General features: G+C 43.0%; 1 protein-coding gene across 1 annotated transcript; it reads left to right on the top strand.

Annotated features, from left to right (window-relative positions):
• Window positions 1–15630: 15630 nt before the first annotated feature.
• LOC121972323 (probable pectinesterase/pectinesterase inhibitor 59) lies at window positions 15631–16503 on the top strand. The gene has a single exon (XM_042524004.1). The coding sequence runs from the start codon at window positions 15631–15633 to the stop codon at window positions 16501–16503; it is 873 nt and encodes a 290-aa protein (XP_042379938.1).
• Window positions 16504–24042: the final 7539 nt, after the last annotated feature.

Below are 24042 nucleotides of genomic sequence, written 5' to 3'. Positions count from 1 at the left end.
TCCTTGGATTAGCAATCCTCTTATTGCAAACCAAGTAAATCTCTTGTGTCTGCTCTTTTCTTTTTAGTCTCTTAGTTTTATTATTACAAGTGTCTTTTAAATTAGTTGAATATCCGAGAAGGGTTTTTGGTTTAATTTTTGTTGGGCAATTCACCCCTCCCCTCTTGCCGGCCTCTGAAGGGACCTACAGATAACAGTCTTTAGGGTTGGCGCGATTAAGATCCCAGAAATCAATGTCAACTCTCCACTTATTGTTATGCATGGCTACAAGGACCATGTTAGAGAGCCAGGACGAGAACTGTACTTCTCTAATGTGACCAACCTTCCTAAGCTGGACTACCTCAGTTCGGATGATCTTGTTGGAGCAATCCCAATAGTCCATGGGACCTTGTGTTTTGGTGTTTAGGCAAAGGGTTTAAGTTAGGATTGCCCTCATTATTTGATATGTGTACTTGTGTTGTGCAGGACTGCAGGTGACACATGTGACTCAGGTTGACGACTTCAGGTCCGGTGAAGGATGGAACATCCAAGGGACCATGGACAAGGCAGCAAGGACAAAGGCCGAGAGAGGCAACTTCGAGGCATACACGAAGGATGGCATTGGGGATGAGCCGCGGGCTTGAATGCATCCGAGGGACGAGAGCCAAAGGAAGTAGCCCTGAAGGAAAGATGTCAAAGCTTCAAAGAAGAGTCAAGGAGTCGTGAGGGTCTGAGTGTTGAGAGAAATGTACTCGGGATGAGAACTCTAGGTATAGGGTTGTACCAGTCGACTGGTACTGGGATCAGTCGACTGGTACTGGGATCAGTCGACTGGTATGAGCACAGAAGCTCTCTATGCCCGAAATGGCTGGGATCAGTCGACTGGTCATGTGACCAGTGGACGGGTAACTGGCAAATCAGCAAGGCTGATTTCCCCAAGCTCTATAAGAAGGACCATGGGATGGCCGGCTAAGTTGACGAAATTAGACTTGGTTAAAGCCTAATTAGTAGTCACCAAAGTGCTCAAGGTTCTCTTGTGTACAAGTGTTCTTGGTTGGAGTTGTGGTGAGGTTTCTCCACCCACAAGGAGGTTGATCTAGCCGGAGTTTGCCGGGGACTAATCCACCGACGGATTGAGGGATCGTCCACATTACGGACACGTCGTGGAGTAGGAGCAAGTTATCTCCGAACCACGTAAACGAACGTGTTAGCGGTTTGCTTTCTTGTTCTTTCCTTTAGTCTTTAGCTTGTTTGTTTTATTTGTATTATTCCGCTGCGCAAGCTAACGAATACGTAGGAAGCTATCGATTTGGGGGGCACGTCTATTCAACCCCCCTTCTAGCCGACCACCGATCCTCCAACAAGTGGTATCAGAGCGAAGGTCGCACTTCACCGGACTAATCACCGAGAAGAGCAAATACAAGAAGATGACTGGCTTGATTGAACCTCCAAAGTTTGAAGGAGGAAGCCTTGGGGGCATCACCTATTGGATGATGAAGATGGATATCTTCTTTGACACGGATTGGGACACCATGATGATGGTAAATGAACCATTTGAAGTCCCTAAAGACAAGAAAGGAAGAAGCTACGACCACGACATTGGACGGAGGAGCAAACCACACGGTCAAAGGCAAACGATAAGGTAATATCTATTTTGATCGATATTTTGCCTAATAACGTGATGAGCCGTGTAGGTAAATATGAGAACGCCCCTGAATTGTGGAGTAAAGTGAAGAAAGTTCCATGCGAGGAATTTTTGCTTACACATGAAGAGGTAGAGCCCAAGGAGATGGTTTTAATGGCTCAAGAAGAGGAGGAGGAGCAACTGGAAGTTAACTCATGCTCAACTTCCGAGGAGGAGAAGGAGGATGAAGAAGCATCATCAACATCCTCAAGGGTTGAAGAAGAATCCAAGACGGAGGAAGAAGAGATCTTGGAGGTCAACCTAGTGAGCACCTCCACCGAAACAAAGTCAAAGGACCACATCATTTGCTTCGATTGCAATGAGAAGGGACACTACAAGAGTAGGTGTCCATTGGGTAAGAAGAAGGTAACTCCTAAACCTAATCAAGTTATTTTGAATACTAACATAGGTTGTAGGAATGAAGAAGCCCAAAAGAGGAGAATGTGCATTACATGCTTCACGTGTGGGGAGAAGGGACACTACTACACCAAATGCCCCAAGAAGAGAGAAATCAAGAAGCTTGCACATTTAAAGAAATGGGAGAAGAAGAAGAGGAGCTTGAGTCAAGGGGGAGCTTCAAGGGTAAGGGAGGTATGCCCTAATTTGAATCATAATTCAAATTCAAATTCTTATGTTCCCATTCATGCTAGGAAAAATAATGATTATCATTATGTCGCAATGAAAAATTTTGGTTTTAGATATCTTGATAGGAATAGGGTAAATATCGATCAAACCCATAGGAGACCTATGCATGATAGACCTAGGCAAGTTAAATTCTCATTACCTAAGGAGAAGAAGGTAATAGAGAACCAAGGCATTAATCCCAAGAAGGGGAGGCACATACCTAGAAAGGGTAGGTCTAGGAATGTCCAAGGTGGACAAATTAACTCTAGGGTTAGGAACCTAGAGAAGGAGAATCAAGCTTTAAGGGGAAAGCTTGATAAGTTAGGACAATTCCTTAAGAGATTCAATGTTGGATCTAAGGAATTAAATATGGTGTTGAGTAGCCAATGACCCAACCATGATAGATCGGGTTTGGGATACCGATCTAGTGTCCCCAATGCTAAGGGAAAGTCTTATGCTAGGGTTGCATATGACTATAGCAAGGAGAAGTCAATAAATGGCAAGGAAAATCCATTTAATGGTAAGAAGAAATTAACCAAGGACAAGGTGTCCAAGGTTAAGAAGGTTAGGTTTGTAGGCCAAGTGTCACCGGAGGTGCACTGATGTGGCCTAGCCATTATATATGAGTCACCTAGGGAGGTGGCTAAGGCTAAAGGCTCTAAGGGGAGCTCAAATAGTCAATTTGGGACCCATGGCCAATGGATCTCAAGTGGGTACTACTTGGGAGTTTAGGTTGTGTTATGGAATGTGCCAAGTGGTTTGGAGACTGACTTGAGTCTCAAACCTAGGGATTTGGCACACATGGATTGTGTTTCATGCAAGGAAATATGACAGTGGGGTCATATTGCATGATAATTAGTTTTTGATGTATAGATGTCATATAAACCAATTCTAGGGATGCATTGTGGGTTGGTATGGGCAAATACATCAAGAGGAAGTCAAAACTAGGACTTTAGGTCAAGGTTCAATTGAACCATGTAGGTAGATTTGGATTTTGTGTCAATCTTGGGATTGGTGATAGATACATTTTTTAATATATTTTTCCCAAGTAGACAAGGGCAATAGACCTCTCCACAAAATTTGGAAATTTTTGGAGGTCTAGGGAATTTTTGGTGCATTTCTGAAATTTAGCCTGAAAAAACTGATTTTTGCAGAATTAAGGTTCCAGTCAACTGGTGTAGATACCAGTCGACTGATAACAGTGTTTTCGACCACAGAATATTTCTGTAAGGTTGTGTCGAAGGGGGCAGTCGACTGATACCAGTCTGAAATTGTTTTCAACATTGGTTTGTGACCATGTCAACTTGCTTAGATGTATGAGATCCAAGGGGGATAATACATGAGTTTAGGGTCAGTTTGGATGATAAGTTTTTAACAATTGGAATATTGTTGGAGAACTTTTTGGATATTAGGCAAAGGGGGAGAAGTAAGGTTTAGTTGGGAAAACCTTAAGTGCCTTTGTATAGGAGGAGCCTTGTGATAGGTTCTTAAAAATCCATGTGGAAAAATCCTAGCTCATTGGGGAGCTTAGGTGTAGGGGGAGCCTTGGGATAGGTTCAAATGCATGATGCATTGTTTCGGCGGTTGCCAAGTGTGTAGCCTTGGCAACGTAAGTCCATTCGGCGGTTGCCAAGTGTGTAGCCTTGGCAACGTAAGTCCATTCGGCGGTGTAAGTTCAAGTGTGTAGCCTTGAAGACGTAAGTCCATTTGTTATTAGCATATTTATTTGCTATATGTTTTCCCTAACTTAAACGTATTGCCAAATACCAAAAAGGGGGAGATTGTTGGAGCAATCCCAATGGTTCGTGGGACCATGTGTTTTGGTGTTTGGGCAAAGGGTTTAAGTTAGGATTGCCCTCGTTATTTGATATGTGTACTTGAGTTGTGTTGGACTACAGGTGACACATGTGACTCAGGTTGACGGCTTCGGGTCCGGTGAAGGATAGAGCATCTGAGGGACCGTGGACAAGGGAGCAAGGACAAAGGCCGAGGGAGGCGACTTCGAGGCATACGCGAAGGATGGCATTGGGGGCGAGCCGCGGGATTGAATGCATCCAAGGGACGAGAGCCAAAGGAAGTAGCCCTAAAGGAAAGAGGTCAAAGCTGCAAAGAAGAGTCAAGTGAGTCGTGAGGGTCCGAGTGCTGAGAGAAATGTACTCGGGATGGGAACCCTAGGTATAAGGTTGTACCAGTCGACTGGTATTGGGATCAGTCGACTGGTGGTGAGCACAGAAGCTCTCTGTGCCCTAAATGCCTGGGATCAGTCGACTGGTCCTGTGACCAGTTGACAGGTAGATAGCTGTTGAGAGAGCCGTTGGGTTGGCACCAGTCAACTAGTGCATGGACCAATCGACTGGTAACAGGCAAATCAGCAAGGCTGATTTCCCCAAGCTCTATAAGAAGGACCTTGGGATGGCCGGCCAAGTTGATGAAATTAGACTTGGTTAAAGCCTAATTAGTAGTCACCAAAGCGCTCAAGGTTCTCTTGTGTCCAAGTGTTCTTGGTTGGAGTTGTGGTGAGGTTTCTCCACCCACAAGGAGGTTGAGCTAGCCGGAGTTTGCCGGGGACTAATCCACCGACGGATTGAGGGATCGTCCACCTTACGGACACGTCGTTGAGTAGGAGCAAGTTATCTCCGAACCACGTAAATGAACGTGTTAGCGGTTTGCTTTCTTGTTCTTTCCTTTAGTCTTTAGCTTGTTTGTTTTATTTGTATTATTCCAATGCGCAAGCTGACGAATACGTAGGAAGCTATCGATTTGGGGGGCACGTCTATTCAACCCCCTTCTAGCCGGCCACCGATCCTCCTATAGATCTTATTTTGCTCGGCCGAGAAATTCCTCTTCTTCTGCTTGACCAGTCGGGAACTAAGTAGGAGGTGTAATTTATGCTCCGCTACCTCCGGTCTGACCCCCGGTAGCTCCTCAAGGGACCAAGCAAAGATATCTCTATTACGCGTCAAACACTGGATTAGTTCCGCTTTGACTTCCATGGGCAAATCACTTGATTGCGAGTAAGGCTCTCCAGGCATTCAGGATAGAGCCATACCTCCTCCCAAGGAATGGGTTCTTCTATTGTAGAAAGAGGTTCTTCTTGGATGGCATGGACACCCCCATCTTGGGTCCTTTGCGCTTTACGGGCCTCCACCTTTACCATATCTATATAGCACCTGCGAGAGACCAGCTGCTCCCCTTTGACTTCCCCTACCTAGTCTTCCACTGGGAATTTGATCTTCTGATGAAAAGTGGATATTGCCGCCTGAAACTCTTGCAGGCCAGCCTACCCAGGAAGACATTGTACGAAGAGGGTGAATCCACCACTATGAAGGTGCTCCTCCTTGTCCGCACCAGGGGCTCACTGCCTAGGGATATGGCCAGCTTGATCTGGACCATAGGCTTTACTTCGTTGCCAATGAAACCATACAAGGAAATGGCCACTAGCTGAAGCTCACTAGCGTCAATCTGCATACCTTCAAACGCAGTCTTGAACAGCACGTTGACAGATCTTCCGGTATCAACAAAAACCCTGACTACGCAACTGTTGGCTATGACGGCCTTGATGATGAGGGCATCATCATGGGGAAGCTCTAATCCTTCCAGATCTTGCAATCCAAAGCTGATTATGGGGCCAATAGCTTACTCCTGGCTGCATCCTATAGTATGAATCTCCAGACGACGCTCATGAGATTTTCGTTCCTGGCTGGAATCTCCATCTGTAGGTCCTCCAGAAATCATGTCTATCTCTCGGATGGCCATATCACCTATATTTTCCTCCTCCCGGGCTTCCCCTTGCTCCTGGCCATGACCGTGTTGTTGAACACCTGGCCTCGCCTGGTCTGGTCTTAGTCTGCCTGCCTGACCTGCTGCGATACGGCGGTCGTCTACCAACCTCTACGCTTGAGGGGAAAGCTCTGGTGGCGATAGACCCAATTCGGCTGCGCGTCGAGAATCGCGGGTGAAGTGGAAACAATCGTTAGTAGCATGCGTGTGGGACTGATGGTAAGTGCAGTAACGTGGACCCTACGGACCAGGCCTTGGAGCTTGGACAGTGGCCACACGTTGGGCTGGCCGAGCATCCTGACCGGGCAGGAAGGGTGGTCGGGTTTCCTGGCCGCGAGAAAGAGGTTGGGTTGGTGGTTAGGGTGTCCTTTCTGCCTTGTTGATGGAAGCAGGAGCTCTATCTGCTTTCCTTCGCACTGCCTGTGCCTCTGCCACGTTGATATAACTGGCAGCCCTTACCAACATTTTGTCGAAGTTCTTCACGGGGTCTCAGATGAGATCTCGGAAGAACTCTCCTTCTACCAATCCGTGGGAGAAGGCGCTCATTAATATCTCTGAAGTAGCGGACGGGACGTCCTGAGTCACTTGGTTAAAGCGTTTAATATAGCTCCTCAAAGGTTCGACAGACCCCTGCTTGAGGGCGAAAAGGCAATGGTCTATCTTTTGATATTTCCTACTGCTAGCGAAGTGACGCATGAAAGCGGTCTTGAAGTCCTGTAAGCAGGTGATGGACCCGTGTGGCAATCCATCGAACCATTTTTGTGCTGAGCTAGACAAAGTGTTCAGGAACACCCGGCACTTGACGACATCACTGTATTGATGTAATAGTGCAGCATTCCTAAATTTACAGAGATGTTCTTCTGGGTCCTTGCTACTGTCATATCCTCCGATACCAGGGGGCTTGTACCCTTTGGGCAGCTTCTCCTCTAATACCCTTGGAGAGAAGGGCACTTGTTTTTCATGTTCCACTCGGAGCTCTTCCCTGAGGACTATAGCTTTCCCTTTCTTTGAGTCCCCAGGCCGAGAACTTTCCGCCATAGACACCCGTGGTTGCTCTTTCTTGTTGTTATAGCATTTGGGATTCCGATGATAATAACCCAGACCGGGTTCTCTATATAAGGCTGGGGGAAACTCCTCAGGCTGCTTTCTCTTAGATCCTCGGTTATAAATATGTGTCAGATCTTTAGAAACTTTGGGCAGCTTGTGCGGTCGGGAAGCAGTGGTTTGTCTTTTTGAAGCCACACGCCTCTTGACCTCCTTGAATAACTCATATTCTCCTGCTGTCATGGTCACGTTGATTTTTCTGATATCCTCCATCTTCACGCTCCAGAATAGGTAAATGTGTTCCCACATACGACACCAAATTGATCCCGTTCGAAATCTGAGTCAGACATAGGCCGGATGCGCTGTCGCTAGCGTTGACGGAGGGTGGATGAAACCTCCTACTCATATGAGACCCCTCAGAAGGATTCCCACGGGTTGCTGACCAAGGGTGACGACTAAGATGGTGGTATAGGAGCTCTGCGCACATTCAGACAAGCACACAGAACGTTAGAGGCCAAGAACAATGGAAAAAGTCTCCGGAGCAGGCCCTCCGATGCACAAGTCAGGTACTTTTCCCCAGAAGAGTCAGGCACTGTTGACTTTGGGCTCCGGGGCGCCCGGAGCCCTCCGAGGCGCCCGGACCTCGATTTTGACCAGGATCGCGTCAAACGCGATCTGATCGTTGGGGGATAAAATTTTATCCCCCCAGAGCGCCCGGAACCCTTTCGGGTCTCCCCGACCAGTGCTATAAATATAGCACTGGTTTGCACAGATCAATCATCTCACTAGTAATTAGTTTTCTTTGTGCTTTCAATTCTGTTTCTTTTATTTGTGCTGTCAACGCTGCGAAAAGGTTACTCCGCCCAAAGGAGATAAACAGATAGTGCGCTTACTTTCCTTGAATTAGCAATCCCCTGATTGCAAACCAAGTAAATCTCTTATGTCTGCTCTTTTCCTTTAGTCTCTTAGTTTTATTATTACAAGTGTCTTTTAAATTAGTTGAATATCCAAGAAGGGTTTTTGGTTTAATTTTTGTAGGGCAATTCACCCCTCCCCTCTTGTCGGCCTCCAAAGGGACCAACAAGTGGTATCAGAGCAAGGCGCTTCAGGAGGACTAACCGTCGATCGAAGCAACAAGATGGCCAGACCAAGCATCGTCCCACCAAAATTCAAGGGGAACTTCGTAGACTGGAAGAGTCATATGGAGGTATTCCTAAGAACTGATTTCGAAATTCGGTTTATAATGAAGTATGGTTTTTTAGCTCCTACGAATCAAGATGGAGAAGAAAAAGAAGAGAGCAATTGGACAAAGAAGGAGCAGAATGAATCTGTAGCAAACAGTCGTGCAGAATATCACCTACTAATCGTGTTACCGCCTCAAGAGGTCAACCGCATCGGAAGCAATTCATCTGCTAAAGAACTTTGGGAGAAGTTCCTGGAACTCCACGAAGGCACGTCTGAAGCGAAGCTCGCTAGAAGAGACATCCTCTGGAACAAGTTGATGAACATTCGTCTGGAAAAATGTGAGAATGTATCCAATCTACACACAAAGGTAAAAGAACTGATTATTGATCTCGAGAACCTCGAAGAAACGGAAACAAATCGAGACAGCATATGCTACGCACTTAACACGTTTTCCAGAACTCCGGAGTGGACATCAATCGTCGACGCCTACTATATTTCAAAAGACCTGGAGGTAAGTACTTTAGATGAATTGTTTTCTACTCCTGAGTTACATGAAACCAGGTGTACAGCTACAACAAAAGACTCAAGTCAGATAATGGCGCTGAACGCAACCAAGAAGGATGAACCCGAGTCAGACTCCGAAGAAGACCAAGAAGCATATATGGTAAGAAATTTTAAAAAGTTTTTTGGATCTAATAAATTTAAAGAAATGCAGAATAAAAAGAATCCAAGAAATAGAAGAAAAGTGCGATGCTACCAGTGTCAAAAGGAAGGACACTTAAGAGAGGATTGCCCAGAACTAAAGAAGGACAGAATGAAGACACCCAAGACACACAAGAACCTAAAAGCCACATGGGATGACACTTCATCATCTGAGTCCGAGATTCAAGAATATGCAGGGATAGCACTGATGGCAAGCTACGAAGGACAAAGTACATCAGAACCCAGCATCGATGAAGGGGGAGCGACCTCAGATGGAAGTAGCGAAGCAGGGGAAGATTCAGGCTTCAAATCTGATATGGTAAGTGAGGTATGTCTCTTACCCCCTGATGAACTTTACTTTGGTATTAAGGCAATGGCTAAATCCATGTATAAATTAGAAAATAAAAATATCAAATTAGAAAATGGAATTTTAGAAACAAAAAGAATTTTGGAAAAATCATGTCTTATAGAGGATTTTGATAAATTAAAAATTGAAAATGAAAAACTAAAAGAAGAAATAGAAATATTGAAAAATCTAATGGTTCAAATATTTCTACTTTTAGAAATTATAGAGGTTTAAATTGGTATTATAGATTTCATCAAAGTCAAATTAGAAATATATCAAAAGTCTATGTACCTAGGAAATACTTGGTTAATCCTGTAGGTAGGAACCTTTATTGGGTTCCAAAAACCTATTTAATTTAAAATTAAAATTAGACTTAGCATTTCCAGTAAGGAAATTAAACAACTAATTTCATTATGAGACTTTGTCTAAGGAAGTGGTTGTTGCTCCAATAACCAAGAAGGCCTAGTGCCTCGCCACGACCTGGAAGCCAAGTATCGAAATGAAAAGTTTAATTGACTAACTGAAAAAGTATTAATTTAAATTACTTAATGTTTTTAAAGAGTTATTCAATTTGTGTTAGAAAATATTTAAATTTTTTTAACTTGACATAGAAATTTTTTAAAATTACCTAAGAAATTGTTTATGAAAGTTAACTTAGAATATTTTTTTTGCCTTAAGATTTTTTTTAAATAAAAAAAATTGACTAAGAATTTTTTTTGATAATATTGCCTTAGAATTTTTTTTTAAAATTGACTTAGAATTGTTTCTTATGAATATTAACTTAGAAAGTTTTTTCTGAAAAATGTCCTACTCAAATTTTTTAGAATTTACCTTAGACTTGTTTATAACCCCAATTTTTTATGTGATCAAAGGGGGAGAAGTATGTTAAGTCTAGGGGGAGGTAATATAATTTTTCAATTGTAAAATATTTGGACTTATTTGAAAATAAATTATTTTTATTGCATATGGTTACCCTAACTTAACTTGGGTTGCTCACATCAAAAAGGGGGAGATTGTTGGAACCCCAAGGTTTTTTGATGTGATCAAACAAGCTAAGGTAGGTCCTGCGTTTGTTTAACCCTTGTGTCTAAGTGTGCATGACCTTAGGAACACAGGAAGTCGAGCGGAAGATGCGGCTAACGAGAAGGACGGCACGGGGAGAGAGCCAACGTGCTCGGTGCGTCCGAGGGACGAGGTGACCGCGGAAGAGTACACCGGTGGATGAGAAGAACGTGCCCGGCGTTCAAGGGATGAGAAACCAGGAAGGAAAGCTGCTCGAGGAAAAGGCCTGAACTTGGGTTCGGGTGAGCCCTATTTCGGATGGCCGAGATCACCCAAGCTAGCGGAGCCGGAGCGAGCAAGACCCGGACCGAGATGAGTTGAACCGGAGATGAAAAAGTCAACACTGTTGACTTTGGGGTCCGGGGCGCCCGGAGCAGTCCGAGGCGCCCGGAGCCCTCCGGGGCGCCCGGAACCCTTCCGGACGCCCCGACCTGGATTTTGACCAGGATCGCGTCAAACGTGATCTGATCGTTGGGGGATAAAATTTTATTCCCCCAGGGCGCCTAGAACCCCTTCGGGGCGCCCCGACCAGTGCTATAAATATAGCACTGGTTTGCACAGATCAATCATCTCACTAGTAATCAGTTTTCTCTGTGTTTTCAATTCTGTTTCTTTTATTTGTGCTGTCAACGTTGTAAAGAGGCTACTCCGCCCGAAGGAGATAAAAAGATAGTGCGCTTACTTTCCTTGGATTAGCAATCCCCTGATTACAAACCAAGTAAATCTCTTGTGTCTGCTCTTTTCCTTTAGTCTCTTAGTTTTATTATTACAAGTGTCTTTTAAATTAGTTGAATATCCAAGAAGGGCTTTTTGGTTTAATTTTTGTAGGGAAATTCACCCCTCCCCTCTTGCCGGCCTCCAAAGGGACCAACACTCTCCTTCTACCAATCCGTGGGAGAAGGCGCTCATTAATATCTCCGAAGTAGCGGACGAGACGTCTTGAGCCACTTGATAAAAGCATTTAATATAGCTCCTCAAAGGTTCGACGGACCCCTGCTTGAGGGCCAAAAGGCAATGGTCTATTTTTTGATATTTCTTGCTGCTAGCGAAGTGGCGCATGAAAGCGGTCTTGAAGTCCTAGAAGTAGGTGATGGACCTGTGTGGAAATCCATCGAACCATTTTTGTGCTAAGCCAGACAAAGTGTTCAGGAACACCCGGCACTTGACGTTATCACTGTATTAATGTAATAGTGCAGCATTCCTAGATTTGCAGAGATGATCTTCCGGGTCCTTGCTACCGTCATATCCTCCGATACCGGGGGCTTGTACCCTTTGGGCAGCTTCTCCTCTAATACCCTTGGAGAGAACGACACTTGTTTTTCATGTTTCACTCGGAGCTCCTCCCTGAGGACTATAGCTTTCCCTTTCTTTGAGTCCCCAGGCCGAGAACTTTCCGCCATAGACACCCGTGGTTGCTCTTTCTTATTGTTATAGCAATTGGGATTCCGATGATAATAACCCAGACCGGGTTCTCTATAGAAGGCTGGGGGAAACTCCTCAGGCTGCTTTCTCTTAGATCCTCGATCAGAAATATGTGTCGAATCTTTGGAAACTTTGGGCAGCTTGTGCGGTCGGGAAGCAGTGGTTTGTTTTTTTGAAGTCGCACGCCTCTTGACCTCCTTGAATAACTCATATTCTCCTGCTGTCATGGTCACGTTGATTTTTTCGATATCCTCCATCTTCACGCTCTATAATAGGTAAATGTGTTCCCACACCCGACACCAAATCAATCCCGTTCAAAATCTGAGTCAGACAGAGGTCGGATGCGCTGTGGCTAGCATTGACGGAGGGTGGATGAAACCTCCTACTCATATGGGACCCCTCAAAAGGATTCCCCCGGGTTGCTGACCAGGGGTGACGACTAAGATGGTGGTACAGGAGCTCTACGCACATTCAGACAAGCACACGGAACGTTAGAGGCCAAGAATAAGGGAAAAAGTCTCCAGAGCAGACCCTCTAATGCTCAAGTCAGGTACTTTTCCCCAGAAGAACAGTATACGAAAGGAAAAAAAATAGAAAACACGTGCGAAAAGGTAAATGACCATACCTACGTAAGGGAGAGGACCCCCCCCCTCCCGTTTTATATAAGAGTGCGTACTTCTAGAATCTGACGTGTGTCAGGGAATGTCGGATGTCAGGACCTGTCTAGCGATGAATGACACGTGGCATCCTCTTATAGACCGGAGGAAGATTCTATGAGAAGAGAGTCACAGACTATCGGAATATACCCTGACATGCAGCAGTTATTCCCTGACAGACGGTTACGATTCCCAAGCTCTGTTGTCGTGTAGTGCCCTGCCGACTGGCTATGGATGGAGAAGCTCCTAATGACCTGTAGTTGGAGGACCCGGCTTAGGTATAACTGAGCGGTTTGCGAGACCTCAACCGGGTGTATCAAGCTCGTATATATATCCCAATTTGAGAAAACCCGACTGGTAGAGATAGTTCAAGCTTTTCCTTAATTGTTCCTCATACTGCAGATCTGGAATCCCGATCTGGGTATCCCGACTTGGCATTATATGACTAGCGGCCTCCAGAGGCCCCACCCCCTCTGTTGACCGTCTCATCCCCTTGAGTTCTGACTGTCACGCCCCCTTGGCTTCTGACTGCCACATCCCCATGACTTTTGACTGCAATGTCTTCTTGACTTCTGACTGTCATGTCCCCTTGACTTCCACATGATTGGCTTTATCGGACCCACCATCATGCGCCGTATCATAAGCCTCCCCTTCAAGTCAAGTCGAAGGAGGTCGAAGTCTGACTGATTATACCCCAATCCTGGTTTGCTCTACTTCACCCTTCTAACTTTAAATTTTTTTTTCATATAGCAACAACAGTTTTTAACCGTTGTCTTTTGAGGTCCATATCTTTCTCAACGCGTTGATTTACAACAGATTATCGAAATCTCTTACAACGATTTTTCACCATTGTCTTTTTGCAGTTTTGTTGTAGTGTCAACCAGGTTAAGTTGAGTCCTATGTAGTAGATGCCTTATGTCTGAGTGTACAGGGACATAGGAACCCAAGAAGTCGAGCGGAAGACCCAGCAGACGAGAAGGATGGTACAGAAGCAAGTTCACGGACTCGATGCATCTGAGGGATGAGAATCAATGGAAGAGTACACTAGTGAAGCGAGAAGGATGCATGTTGCGATTTGAGGGACGAGAAACCGGAGAGGAAGCCTACTCGAGGAGAAGGCCGGAGTTAGGTTCAGGTGAGCTCAACTCCGGATGGGCAGAGAATCACCCAAGTAACCAGAGAAACAGCAAGACAAGTCGACTCTATATTGACTTGTTTAGGTGCCCATACTAGGTCTGGGTGCTCGAACTAGCTTGGTACCGAACAGGCGCCTCTGGGTGAAAGTAGCAGTGGAGAGAGACTTTGGGTCCACACCAGCAACAATCCAAGTACCCGAACTAATCTAGGTGCCCCGATACCGATAAAGGCTTATCATCGTGTCATTAAAGAGCCATTGCGAACAGATACAATGCACCGCTGGGGGTGCCCATAACCACTCTAGGTGCCCGGAGATGCCACGTCATGCTACGGACGAATTCGACTAGTATAATATAAATAGAGTCTTAGTTCTCTTCATTTAGGACAACACTTTCTGTACTTCATTTTCAACTTTATTTTTCGTAATTACAATTTGAGTTTTCAAACGTAGATCGTCCTAACCGTGTTCAAGTCAGAGGTTTGCATCGAGCTCAAATCTGATAAGTGTAGGATATGAAGCAAATCTAAGGATCTATAATATGTGAACTAGCAAATCAAGCTACCCATCCTATTAGTAATTCCATTGATTATTAATTACCAAGTAGTTAACTTGATATTTAATTACCTATAAATTTGATTACTCATTCAATGAATCCTTAATCAAATTATCTAATTATAACCAATTAATTATCTTTAGAGTTAAATAAATTAAATCAGTAAACCTTTGTATTTCACAAATGCATCAATCAAGAAGGTCATTAATTAGCTAATTAATCAATTAATTAACTGTTAATTAATCAAATTCACTGACATGTAAATTACTCATTAGCTAAATAGATTACCAATAATTGCATCTACTCAAGTCCTGTTCAATTCAATTCAATCAACTAATCTATTATTAACCATTTATTATGCATCCAATTAATCGATTAGTTATTAATCCTATTAATTAATTAATTAACGCATTACTGCAACCTTAATTTACATTATCATTAATCCAAACCCAAACCTAATTTACATTACCTACACAATTTAGGGTTTGATTAAATAAACCTAGCTTTTATATTCAATCATTTTGTAACTTAAATGGAGAATTCTAAATAGTCTTTATCAAAGTCTAACCCATTTATTCCAATAAAATATTTTAAAAATTCCTTTTTAAATTCTAATAAATTATATATATTCATATAATTACATTTCCTAGTTACACATTAATTTTATATATATATAAAGGGAATTAAAATTTTGCAAGAGAGACTCAAGGCTTCTACTCTATATATATTGACGTACGTACTTATTTGAACTCCATGGACCGACCTCAAACGATCGATATATATATATATACACTGAGTCATCAATAGCGTAACATATATAGGCCATGCATGCTCAACCCTTATATATTAATTAACTTGATAATTTCAAACAAATTAAATTAATGTCATAATCAATCCTAACAAATCAAATCAATCGGGCATGACCAAAGCCTAGTTAGGCCAAGTTGCTCATGCCAAGTCCGATAAGATGAATGAGTCAAGCCTAATCAATTAAGATCTACAGAATAATAATATTAATTAAGTAAAGTACTGTTTAGTAATGAAGTTGACCTTCCTTAATTAGCACGTACGATTTGTTCTAATTGAATATATATATATTTACAAGGAAAGGAACGGAGATCATGTAAATATGACAATTAAATCAAATAAAATATCAATATATATTTTTTTTTATTGATTTACACTTATCCAATCAAATAATTATATATTGATCATGTTATTAATGAAATTGACCGATCGATAAGCACAAATAAATTATACAAGGAATGAGATCGTCGAAATATAAATTTTGTATTGATTTACACTTATCCAATTTCATAATATATTGATCACAAACGAATTGAACCTGAACCTGAACCTGAACCTTATATAAACGAAGAGCATGCATGCATGCAGCCGTACGTTTAATTACTTATTCTTCAATTCATCAAGAAAGTTTCTGCGAATTCTGCATCCATGGCGAATTTTTTGTTAGCTTTCCTCCTCCTCCTGCTGCTGCTACGGCTAGAACACTGCTACGGCGAGCCGATGGTGTCATATTGTTCCCGCACCCCCTACCCTGACGTGTGCAGCTCCATGGTCAATCGGTCCGACTCGGTCTTTGAGCAGTCGTCGTCGCTGACTTGGAATGGATTCCGTGATCTCCTCCACCGGGCCACCCTCGAGAGGGCCGTCCTCGCCCACCAGCGGGCCGGGGAGAGGAACCCGAACCAGTTCGACGAGCCGAGGAGACGGGCCTGGACTGACTGCGTCGAGCTGCTGGCTGATACGGTCGGCCTAGTGAACCGGTCGCAGGTTCGCCCGGGTCACGACGCACAGACGTGGCTCAGCGCCGCCATGACGAACCAGCGCACGTGCCGCGATGGCTTCCTCGAGCTCGGTTTGACGGCGCCGGTGATAGACGACGGCGAGCTAACAGAGTCGATCAGTAACTTGCTCGCCGTTAACAACGCGATGCTGATTGCCGCCGGTGGGCAGCATAAACGGCGCCGCCGTTTGGGGTTATTGTTCCCGGAGTGGGTGGCGGCGGCCGACCAGAAGCTACTGGCGGCGTCGGACGTGAAATCGGATCTCGTGGTCGCGAAGGATGGCTCTGGCGACTACAAATCCATTGTCGAAGCCGTGGCGGCTGCGGCCAAGGCGAGGGGAGGAAGCACGGCGAGGTTCGTCATTCACGTGAAGGCCGGCGTCTACGAAGAGTACGTGGAGATTCCTAACTCGATGGAGAATTTAATGATGACCGGCGACGGGATAGATGCTACTGTGGTGATGGGGAACAGGAGCGTTAAAGGCGGCTACCGCACCTTTCAATCGGCCACCTTCGGTTAGTTATATATATAATGTTTACATCAACTAACTAACTAACTAACAGTTAGTTGTAGTTTTTTTACCAGCGATAAAAAGTACTAGTTTAATTAATTGCAAAATTAAACAATCATACAAGAAATAGATTTTCCCTTTGCTAGCTTCTAATTAATCAATAATTTCTAAAACTATTTGATTTCATTTTACTCGATGTATCAATAATTTCTAGGACTTACGTATTATTGATCTATTTAATTAATATTTCTTCAAATTGGTCAGGATCCGTTTAATTAATGTTTGTAATTCAATGTACATTGATTAGGCGTATAGAGGATTTTGATAAATTGAAAATTGAAAATGAAAAATTAAAAGAAGAAATAGAAAGATTGAAAAAATCTAAGGGTTCAAATATTTCTACTTTTAGAAATTATAGAGGTTTAAATTAGTATTATAGATTTCATCAAAGTCAAATTAGAAATATATCAAAAATCTATGTACCTAGGAAATACTTGGTTTATCCTGTAGGTAGGAACCTCTATTGCATTCCGAAAACATGTTTAATTTAAAATTAAAATTAGACTTAGCATTTTCAGCAAGGAAATTAAACAACTAATTTCTTTATGAGGCTTTGTCTAAGGAAGTGGTTGTTGCTCCAATAACCAAGAAGGTCTAGTGTCTCGCCACGACCGGAAAGCCAAGTATCGAAATGAAAAGTTTAATTGACTAACTGAAAGAGTATTATTTTAAATTACTTAATGTCTTAAAAGAGTTATTCAATTTGAGTTAGAAAATATTTTTAAAAAAATTTAACTTGACTTAGAAATTTTTTATTACCTTAGAATTTTTTTTTTATAAAAATTACCTTAAAATTTTTTTAAAAAAAAAATTTACAAAGAATTTTTTTACATAATTTTTTTTTTCGAAAGAAAAATTCTGAAGAGTGTCTTTACTTAGAAATTTTTTTTAAAAAGTTTTTACACTTAAATTTTTTTTTAATTTACCTTAGACTTGTTTATATCCCCAATTTTTTTGTGATCAAAGGGGGAGATGTATGTTTAGTCTAGGGGGAGGTAATATAATTTTTCAATTGAAAAATATTTGGACTTATTTGAATATAAATTATTTTTATTGTATATGTTTACCCTAACTTAACTTGGGTTGCTCACATCAAAAAGGGGGAGATTGCTGGAATCCCAAGGTGTTTTGATGTGATCAAACAAGCTAAGTTAGGTCCTGCGTTTGTTTAACCCTTGTGTCTAAGTGTGCAGGAGCTTAGGAACATAGGAAGTCGAGCGGAAGACGCGGCTATCGAGAAGAACGACATGTGAGAGAGCCGACGGGCTCGATGTGCCCGAGGGACGAGGTGACCGCGGAAGAGTACACCGGTGGACGAGAAGAACGTGCGCAGCGTTCGAGGGACGAGAAACCACTAAGGAAGGCTGCTCGAGGAGAATGCCGGAACTTGGTTCGGGTGAGTCCTATTCCGGATGGACGAGATCACCTAAGCTAGCGGAGCCAGAGTTGAAAACCCGGACCGAGACGAGCTGATCCGAAGTAGAGCGACCAGACGGAAAACGTCAACTAGAGTTGACTTTTTGGGATCGGGGCGCCCGGAGCTGACCGGGGCGCCCGGACCACTCCGGGGCGCCCGGACCGAAGTTGTTGACCAGATCGAGTCAAACTCGATCTGAACGTTGGGGGATAAAGTTTTATCCCCCGAGGGCGCCCGAAACCCCTTTGGGGCGCTCCGACCAGTGCTAAAAATATAGCACTTGTTTGCACAGATCATTTAACTCACTTGTAATCCATTTTTCTCTGTGCTTTATTTTCTTTTGTTCTGTCAACGCTGTAAGAGGCTACTCCGCCCAGAGGAGAATCAGATAGTGCGTCATCTTTGCCTTGGATTAGCAATCCTCTGATTGCAAACCAAGTAAATCTCTTGTGTCTGCTCTTTTCTTTTTAGTCTCTTAGTTTTATTATTACAAGTGTCTTTTAAATTAGTTGAATATCCGAAAAGGGTTTTTGGTTTAATTTTTGTAGGGCAATTCACCCCTCCCCTCTTGCCGGCCTCCAAAGGGATCTACAAGTGGTATCAGAGCAAGGCGCTTCAGGAGGACTAACCGCCGATCGAAGCAACAAGATGGCCAGACAAAGCATCGTTCCACCAAAATTCGAGGGGGACTTCGCAGATTGGAAGCGACGTATGGAGGTATTCCTAAGAACTGATTTCGAAATTCGGTTTATTATGAAATATGGTTTTATATCTCCAATGAATCAAGATGGAGAAGAAAAAGAAGAGATCCACTGGACAATAAAGGAGCAGAACGAGTCTGTAGCAAATAGTCGTGCGGAATATCACTTGTTGAGCGTGTTACCGCCTCAAGTGGTCAATCGCATCGGAAGCTATTCATCTGCCAAAGAACTATGGGAGAAGTTCCTGGAACTCCACGAAGGCACGTCCGAAGCAAAGCTCGCTAAAAGAGACATCCTCCAGAACAAGCTAATGAACATCCGACAGGAAAAAGGTGAGAAGGTAGCCAGTCTACACGCAAATGTAATAGAACTGATTACTCGTCTCAAGAACCACGGAGAAACGATAACAAATCGGGAAACAATACGCTACGCACTCAATGCGTTTCCCAGAACATCAGATTGGACATCAATTGTCGACGCCTACTACATTTCGAAAGACCTGGAGGTAAGTACTTTAGAAGAACTGTTCTCCACTCTTGAATTGCATGAAACCAGGTGTGCAGGAACAAAGGAATCAAGCCAGATGATTGCGCTAAACGCAACCAAAAGGGATGAACGCAAGTCAGACTCAGAGGATGATCAGGAAGCGTACATGGTAAGAAACTTTAAAAAGTTTTTTTAGAGCTAATAAATTTAAAGAAATGCAGAATAAAAAGAATCCAAGAAATAGAAGAAGGATGCGCTGCTACCAGTGTCAAAAGGAAGGACACCTAAAAGAAGACTGGCCAGAACTAAAGAAGGACAAAGGCAAGATTCTCAAGAAGCATAAGAACCTAAAAGCAACTTGGGACGACACTTTTTTCATCTGAGTCCGAGATTCAAGAATATGTCGAGATAGCACTGATGGCAAGCTACGAAGGACAGAGTACATCAGAACCCAGCATCTATGAAGGGGGAGCGACCTCAGATGGAAGTAGCGAAGCAGGGGGAGATTCAGGCTTCAAGTCTGATATGGTAAGTGAGGTATGCCTCTTACCCCCCTGATGAACTTTACTTTGGTATTAAGACAATGACAAAATCCATGTATAAATTAGAAAATAAAAATACCAAATTAGAAAATGAAGTTTTAGAAATAAAAAGAATTTTGGCAAAATCATGTCTTATAGAGGATTTTGATAAATTGAAAATTGAAAATGAAAAACTAAAAGAAGAAATAGAAAGATTGAAAGAATCTAATGGTTCAAATATTTCTACTTTTAGAAATTATATTGGTTTAAATTGGTATTTTAGATTTCATCAAAGTCAAATTAGAAATATATCAAAAATCTATGTACCTAGGAAATACTTGGTTAATCCTGTAGATAGGAACCTCTATTGGGTTCCGAAAACATGTTTAATTTAAAATTAAAATTAGACTTAACATTTTCAGCAAGAAAATTAAACAACTAATTTCTTTATGAGGCTTTGTCTAAGAAGGCCTAGTGTCTCGCCACGACCTGGAAGCCAAGTATCAAAACGAAAAGTTTAAAGAGTTATTCAATTTTTGTTAGAAAATATTTAAATTTTTTTTTTAACATGACTAAGAAAGTTTTTATTACCTTAGAATTTTTTTATATAAAAATTGCCTTAAATTTTTTTTTTAAAAAAAATTACTAAGAATTTTTTTACTTAAATTTTTTTTTCGAAAGAAAAATTCTGAAGAGTGTCTTTACTTAGACATTTTTTTAAAAAAAAATTACACTTAAATTTTTTTTTAAGTTACCTTAGACTTGTTTATATCTCCAATTTTTATTTGATCAAAGGAGGAGAAGTATGTTAAGTCTAGGGGGAGGTAATATAATTTTTCAATTGAAAAATATTTGGACTTATTTGAATATAAATTGTTTTTATTGTATATTTTTACCCTAACTTAACTTGGGTTGCTCACATCAAAAAGGGGGAGATTGTTGGAACCCCAAGGTGTTTTGATGTGATCAAACAAGTTAAGTTAGGTCCTGCGTTTGTTTAACCCTTGTGTCTAAGTGTGCAGGAGCTTAAGAACATAGGAAGTCGAGCGGAAGACGCGGCTAGCGAGAAGGATGGCACGTGAGAGAGCCGACGGGCTCGATGCGCCCGAGGGACGAGGTGACCGCGGAGGAATACACCGGTGGACGAGAAGAATGTGCGCGGCGTTCGAGTGACGAGAAACCGGGAAAGAAGGCTGCTCGAGGAGAAGGCCGGAACTTGGGTTCGGGTGAGCCCTACTCCGGATTTCCTAGATCGCCCAAGCTAGCGAAGCCAGAGTTGAAAACCTGGACCGAGACGAGCTGATCCGAAGCAGAGCGACCAGACGAAAAAAGTCAACTAGAGTTGACTTTTTGGGTCCGAGGCGCCCGGAGCTGACCGGGGGCGCCCGGATCTAAAAGTTGGGGGATAAAGTTTTATCCACCCAGGGCGACCAGAACCCCTTCGGGGCACCCCGACCAGTGCTATAAATATAGCACTGGTTTGCACAGATCATTTAACTCTCTTGTAATCCATTTTTCTCTGTGCTTTATTTTCTTTTGTACTGTCAACGCTGTAAGAGGCTACTCCGCCCAGAGGAGAATCAGATAGTGCGCCATCTTTACCTTGGATTAGCAATCCTCTTATTGCAAACCAAGTAAATCTCTTGTGTCTGCTCTTTTCTTTTTAGTCTCTTAGTTTTATTATTACAAGTGTCTTTTAAATTAGTTGAATATCCGAGAAGGGTTTTTGGTTTAATTTTTGTAGGGAAATTCACCCCTCCCCTCTTGCCGGCCTCTGAAGGGACCTACATATAAAAGTCTTTAGGGTTGGCGCGATTGAGATCCCAGAAATCAATGTCAACTCTCCACTTATTGTAATGCTTGGCTACAAGGACTATGTTAGAGAGCCAGGACGAGAACTGTACTTCTCTAATGTGACCAACCTTCCTAAGCTGGACTACCTCAGTTCGGATAATCTTGTTGGAGCAATCCCAATGGTCCATGGGACCTTGTGTTTTGGTGTTTAGGCAAAGGGTTTAAGTTAGGATTGCCCTCATTATTTGATATGTGTACTTGAGTTGTGCAGGACTGCAGGTGACACATGTGACTCAGGTTGACGGCTTCAGGTCCGGTGAAGGATGGAGCATCCGAGGGACAATGGACAAGGCAGCAAGGATAAAGGCCGAGAGAGGCGACTTCGAGGGATACACGAAGGATGACATTGGGGACGAGCCGCGGGCTTGAATGCATCCGAGGGACGAGAGCCAAAGGAAGTAGCCCTGAAGGAAAGAGGTCAAAGCTTCAAAGAAGAGTCAAGGAGTCGTGAGGGTCCGAGTGTTGAGAGAAATTTACTCAGGATGAGAACTCCAGGTATAGGGTTGTACCAATCGACTGGTACTGGGATCAGTCGACTGGTGGTGAGCACTGAAGCTCTCTGTGCCCGAAATGGTTGGGATCAGTCGACTGGTCCTGTGACCAGTCGACTGGTAGATAGCCGTTGAGAGAGTCGTTGGGCTGGCACCAGTCGACTGGTAACGGGCAAATCAGCAAGGCTGATTTCCCCAAGCTCTATAAGAAGGAGCTTGGGATGGCCGGCCAAGTTGACGAAATTAGACTTGGTTAAAGCCTAATTAGTAGTCACCAAAGTGCTCAAGGTTCTCTTGTGTCCAAGTGTTCTTGGTTGGAGTTGTGGTGAGGTTTCTCCACCCACAAGGAGGTTGAGCTAGCCGGAGTTTGCCGGGGACTAATCCACCGACGGATTGAGGGATCGTCCACCTTACGGACACGCCGTGGAGTAAGAGCAAGTTATCTCCGAACTAAGTAAACGAACGTGTTAGCGGTTTGCTTTCTTGTTCTTTCCTTTAGTCTTTAGCTTGTTTGTTTTATTTGTATTATTCCGCTGCGCAAGCTAACGAATATGTAGGAAGCTATCGATTTGGGGGACACGTCTATTCAACCCCCCTTCTAGCCGACCACCGATCCTCCAACAAGTGGTATCAGAGCGAAGGTCGCACTTCACCGGACTAATCGCCGAGAAGAGCAAATACAAGAAGATGACTGGCTTGATTGAACCTCCAAAGTTTGAAGGAGGAAGCCTTGGGGGCATCACCTATTGGATGATGAAGATGGAGATCTTCTTCGACACGGATTGGGACACCATGATGGTGGTAAATGAACCGTTTGAAGTTCCCAATGACAAGAAAGGGAAGAAGCTACGACCACGACATTGGACGGAGGAGCAAACCACATGGTCAAAGGCAAATGATAAGGTAATATCTATTTTGATCAATATTTTGTCTAATGACGTGATGAGCCGTGTAGGTAAATATGAGAACGCCCATGAATTGTGGAGTAATGTGAAGAAAGTTCCATGCGAGGAATTTTTGCTTACACATGAAGAGGTAGAGCCCAAGGAGATGGTTTTAATGGCTCAAGAAGAGGAGGAGGAGCAACTGGAAGTTAACTCATGCTCAACTTCTGAGGAGGAGAAGGAGGATGAAGAAGCATCATCAACATCCTCAAGGGTTGAAGAAGAATCCAAGACGGAGGAAGAAGAGATCTTGGAGGTCAACCTAGTGAGCACCTCCACCGAAACAAAGTCAAAGGACCACATCATTTGCTTCGGTTGCAATGAGAAGGGACACTACAAGAGTAGGTGTCCATTGGGTAAGAAGAAGGTAACTCCTAAACCTAATCAAGTTATTTTGAATACTAACATAGGTTGTAGGAATGAAGAAGCCCAAAAGAGGAGAATGTGCATTACATGCTTCACGTGTGGGGAGAAGGGACACTACTACACCAAATGCCCCAAGAAGAGAGAAATCAAGAAGCTTGCACATTTAAAGAAATGGGAGAAGAAGAAGAGGAGCTTGAGTCAAGGGGGAGCTTCAAGGGTAAGGGAGGTATGCCCTACTTTGAATCATAATTCAAATTCAAATTCTTATGTTCCCATGCATGCTAGGAAAAATAATGATTATCATTATGTAGCAATGAAAAATTTTGGTTTTAGATATCTTGATAGGAATAGGGTAAATGTCGATAAAAACCCTAGGAGACCTATGCATGATAGACCTAGGAAAGTTAAATTCTCATTACCTAAGGAGAAGAAGGTAATAGAGAACCAAGGCATTAATCCCAAGAAGGGGAGGCACATGCCTAGAAAGGGTAGGTCTAGGAATGTCCAAGGTGGACAAATTAACTCTAGGGTTAGGAACCTAGAGAAGGAGAATCAGGCTTTAAGGGAAAAGCTTGATAAGTTAGAACAATTCCTTAAGAGATTCAATGTTGGATCTAAGGAATTAAATATGGTGTTGGGTAGCCAATGACCCAACCATGATAGATCGGGTTTGGGATACCGATCTAGTGTCTCCAATGCTAAGGGAAA

The sequence above is a fragment of the Zingiber officinale genome, chromosome 4A (genome assembly GCF_018446385.1).
Source record: "Zingiber officinale cultivar Zhangliang chromosome 4A, Zo_v1.1, whole genome shotgun sequence".
NCBI lineage: Eukaryota > Viridiplantae > Streptophyta > Magnoliopsida > Zingiberales > Zingiberaceae > Zingiber > Zingiber officinale.
This window is presented reverse-complemented; position numbering and strand designations above follow the sequence as displayed.

Bases quoted from the DNA above. Each gene is read 5' to 3' on its own strand.
- LOC121972323 (XM_042524004.1), top strand. From the start codon at position 15,631: ATGGCGAATTTTTTGTTAGCTTTCCTCCTCCTCCTGCTGCTGCTACGG.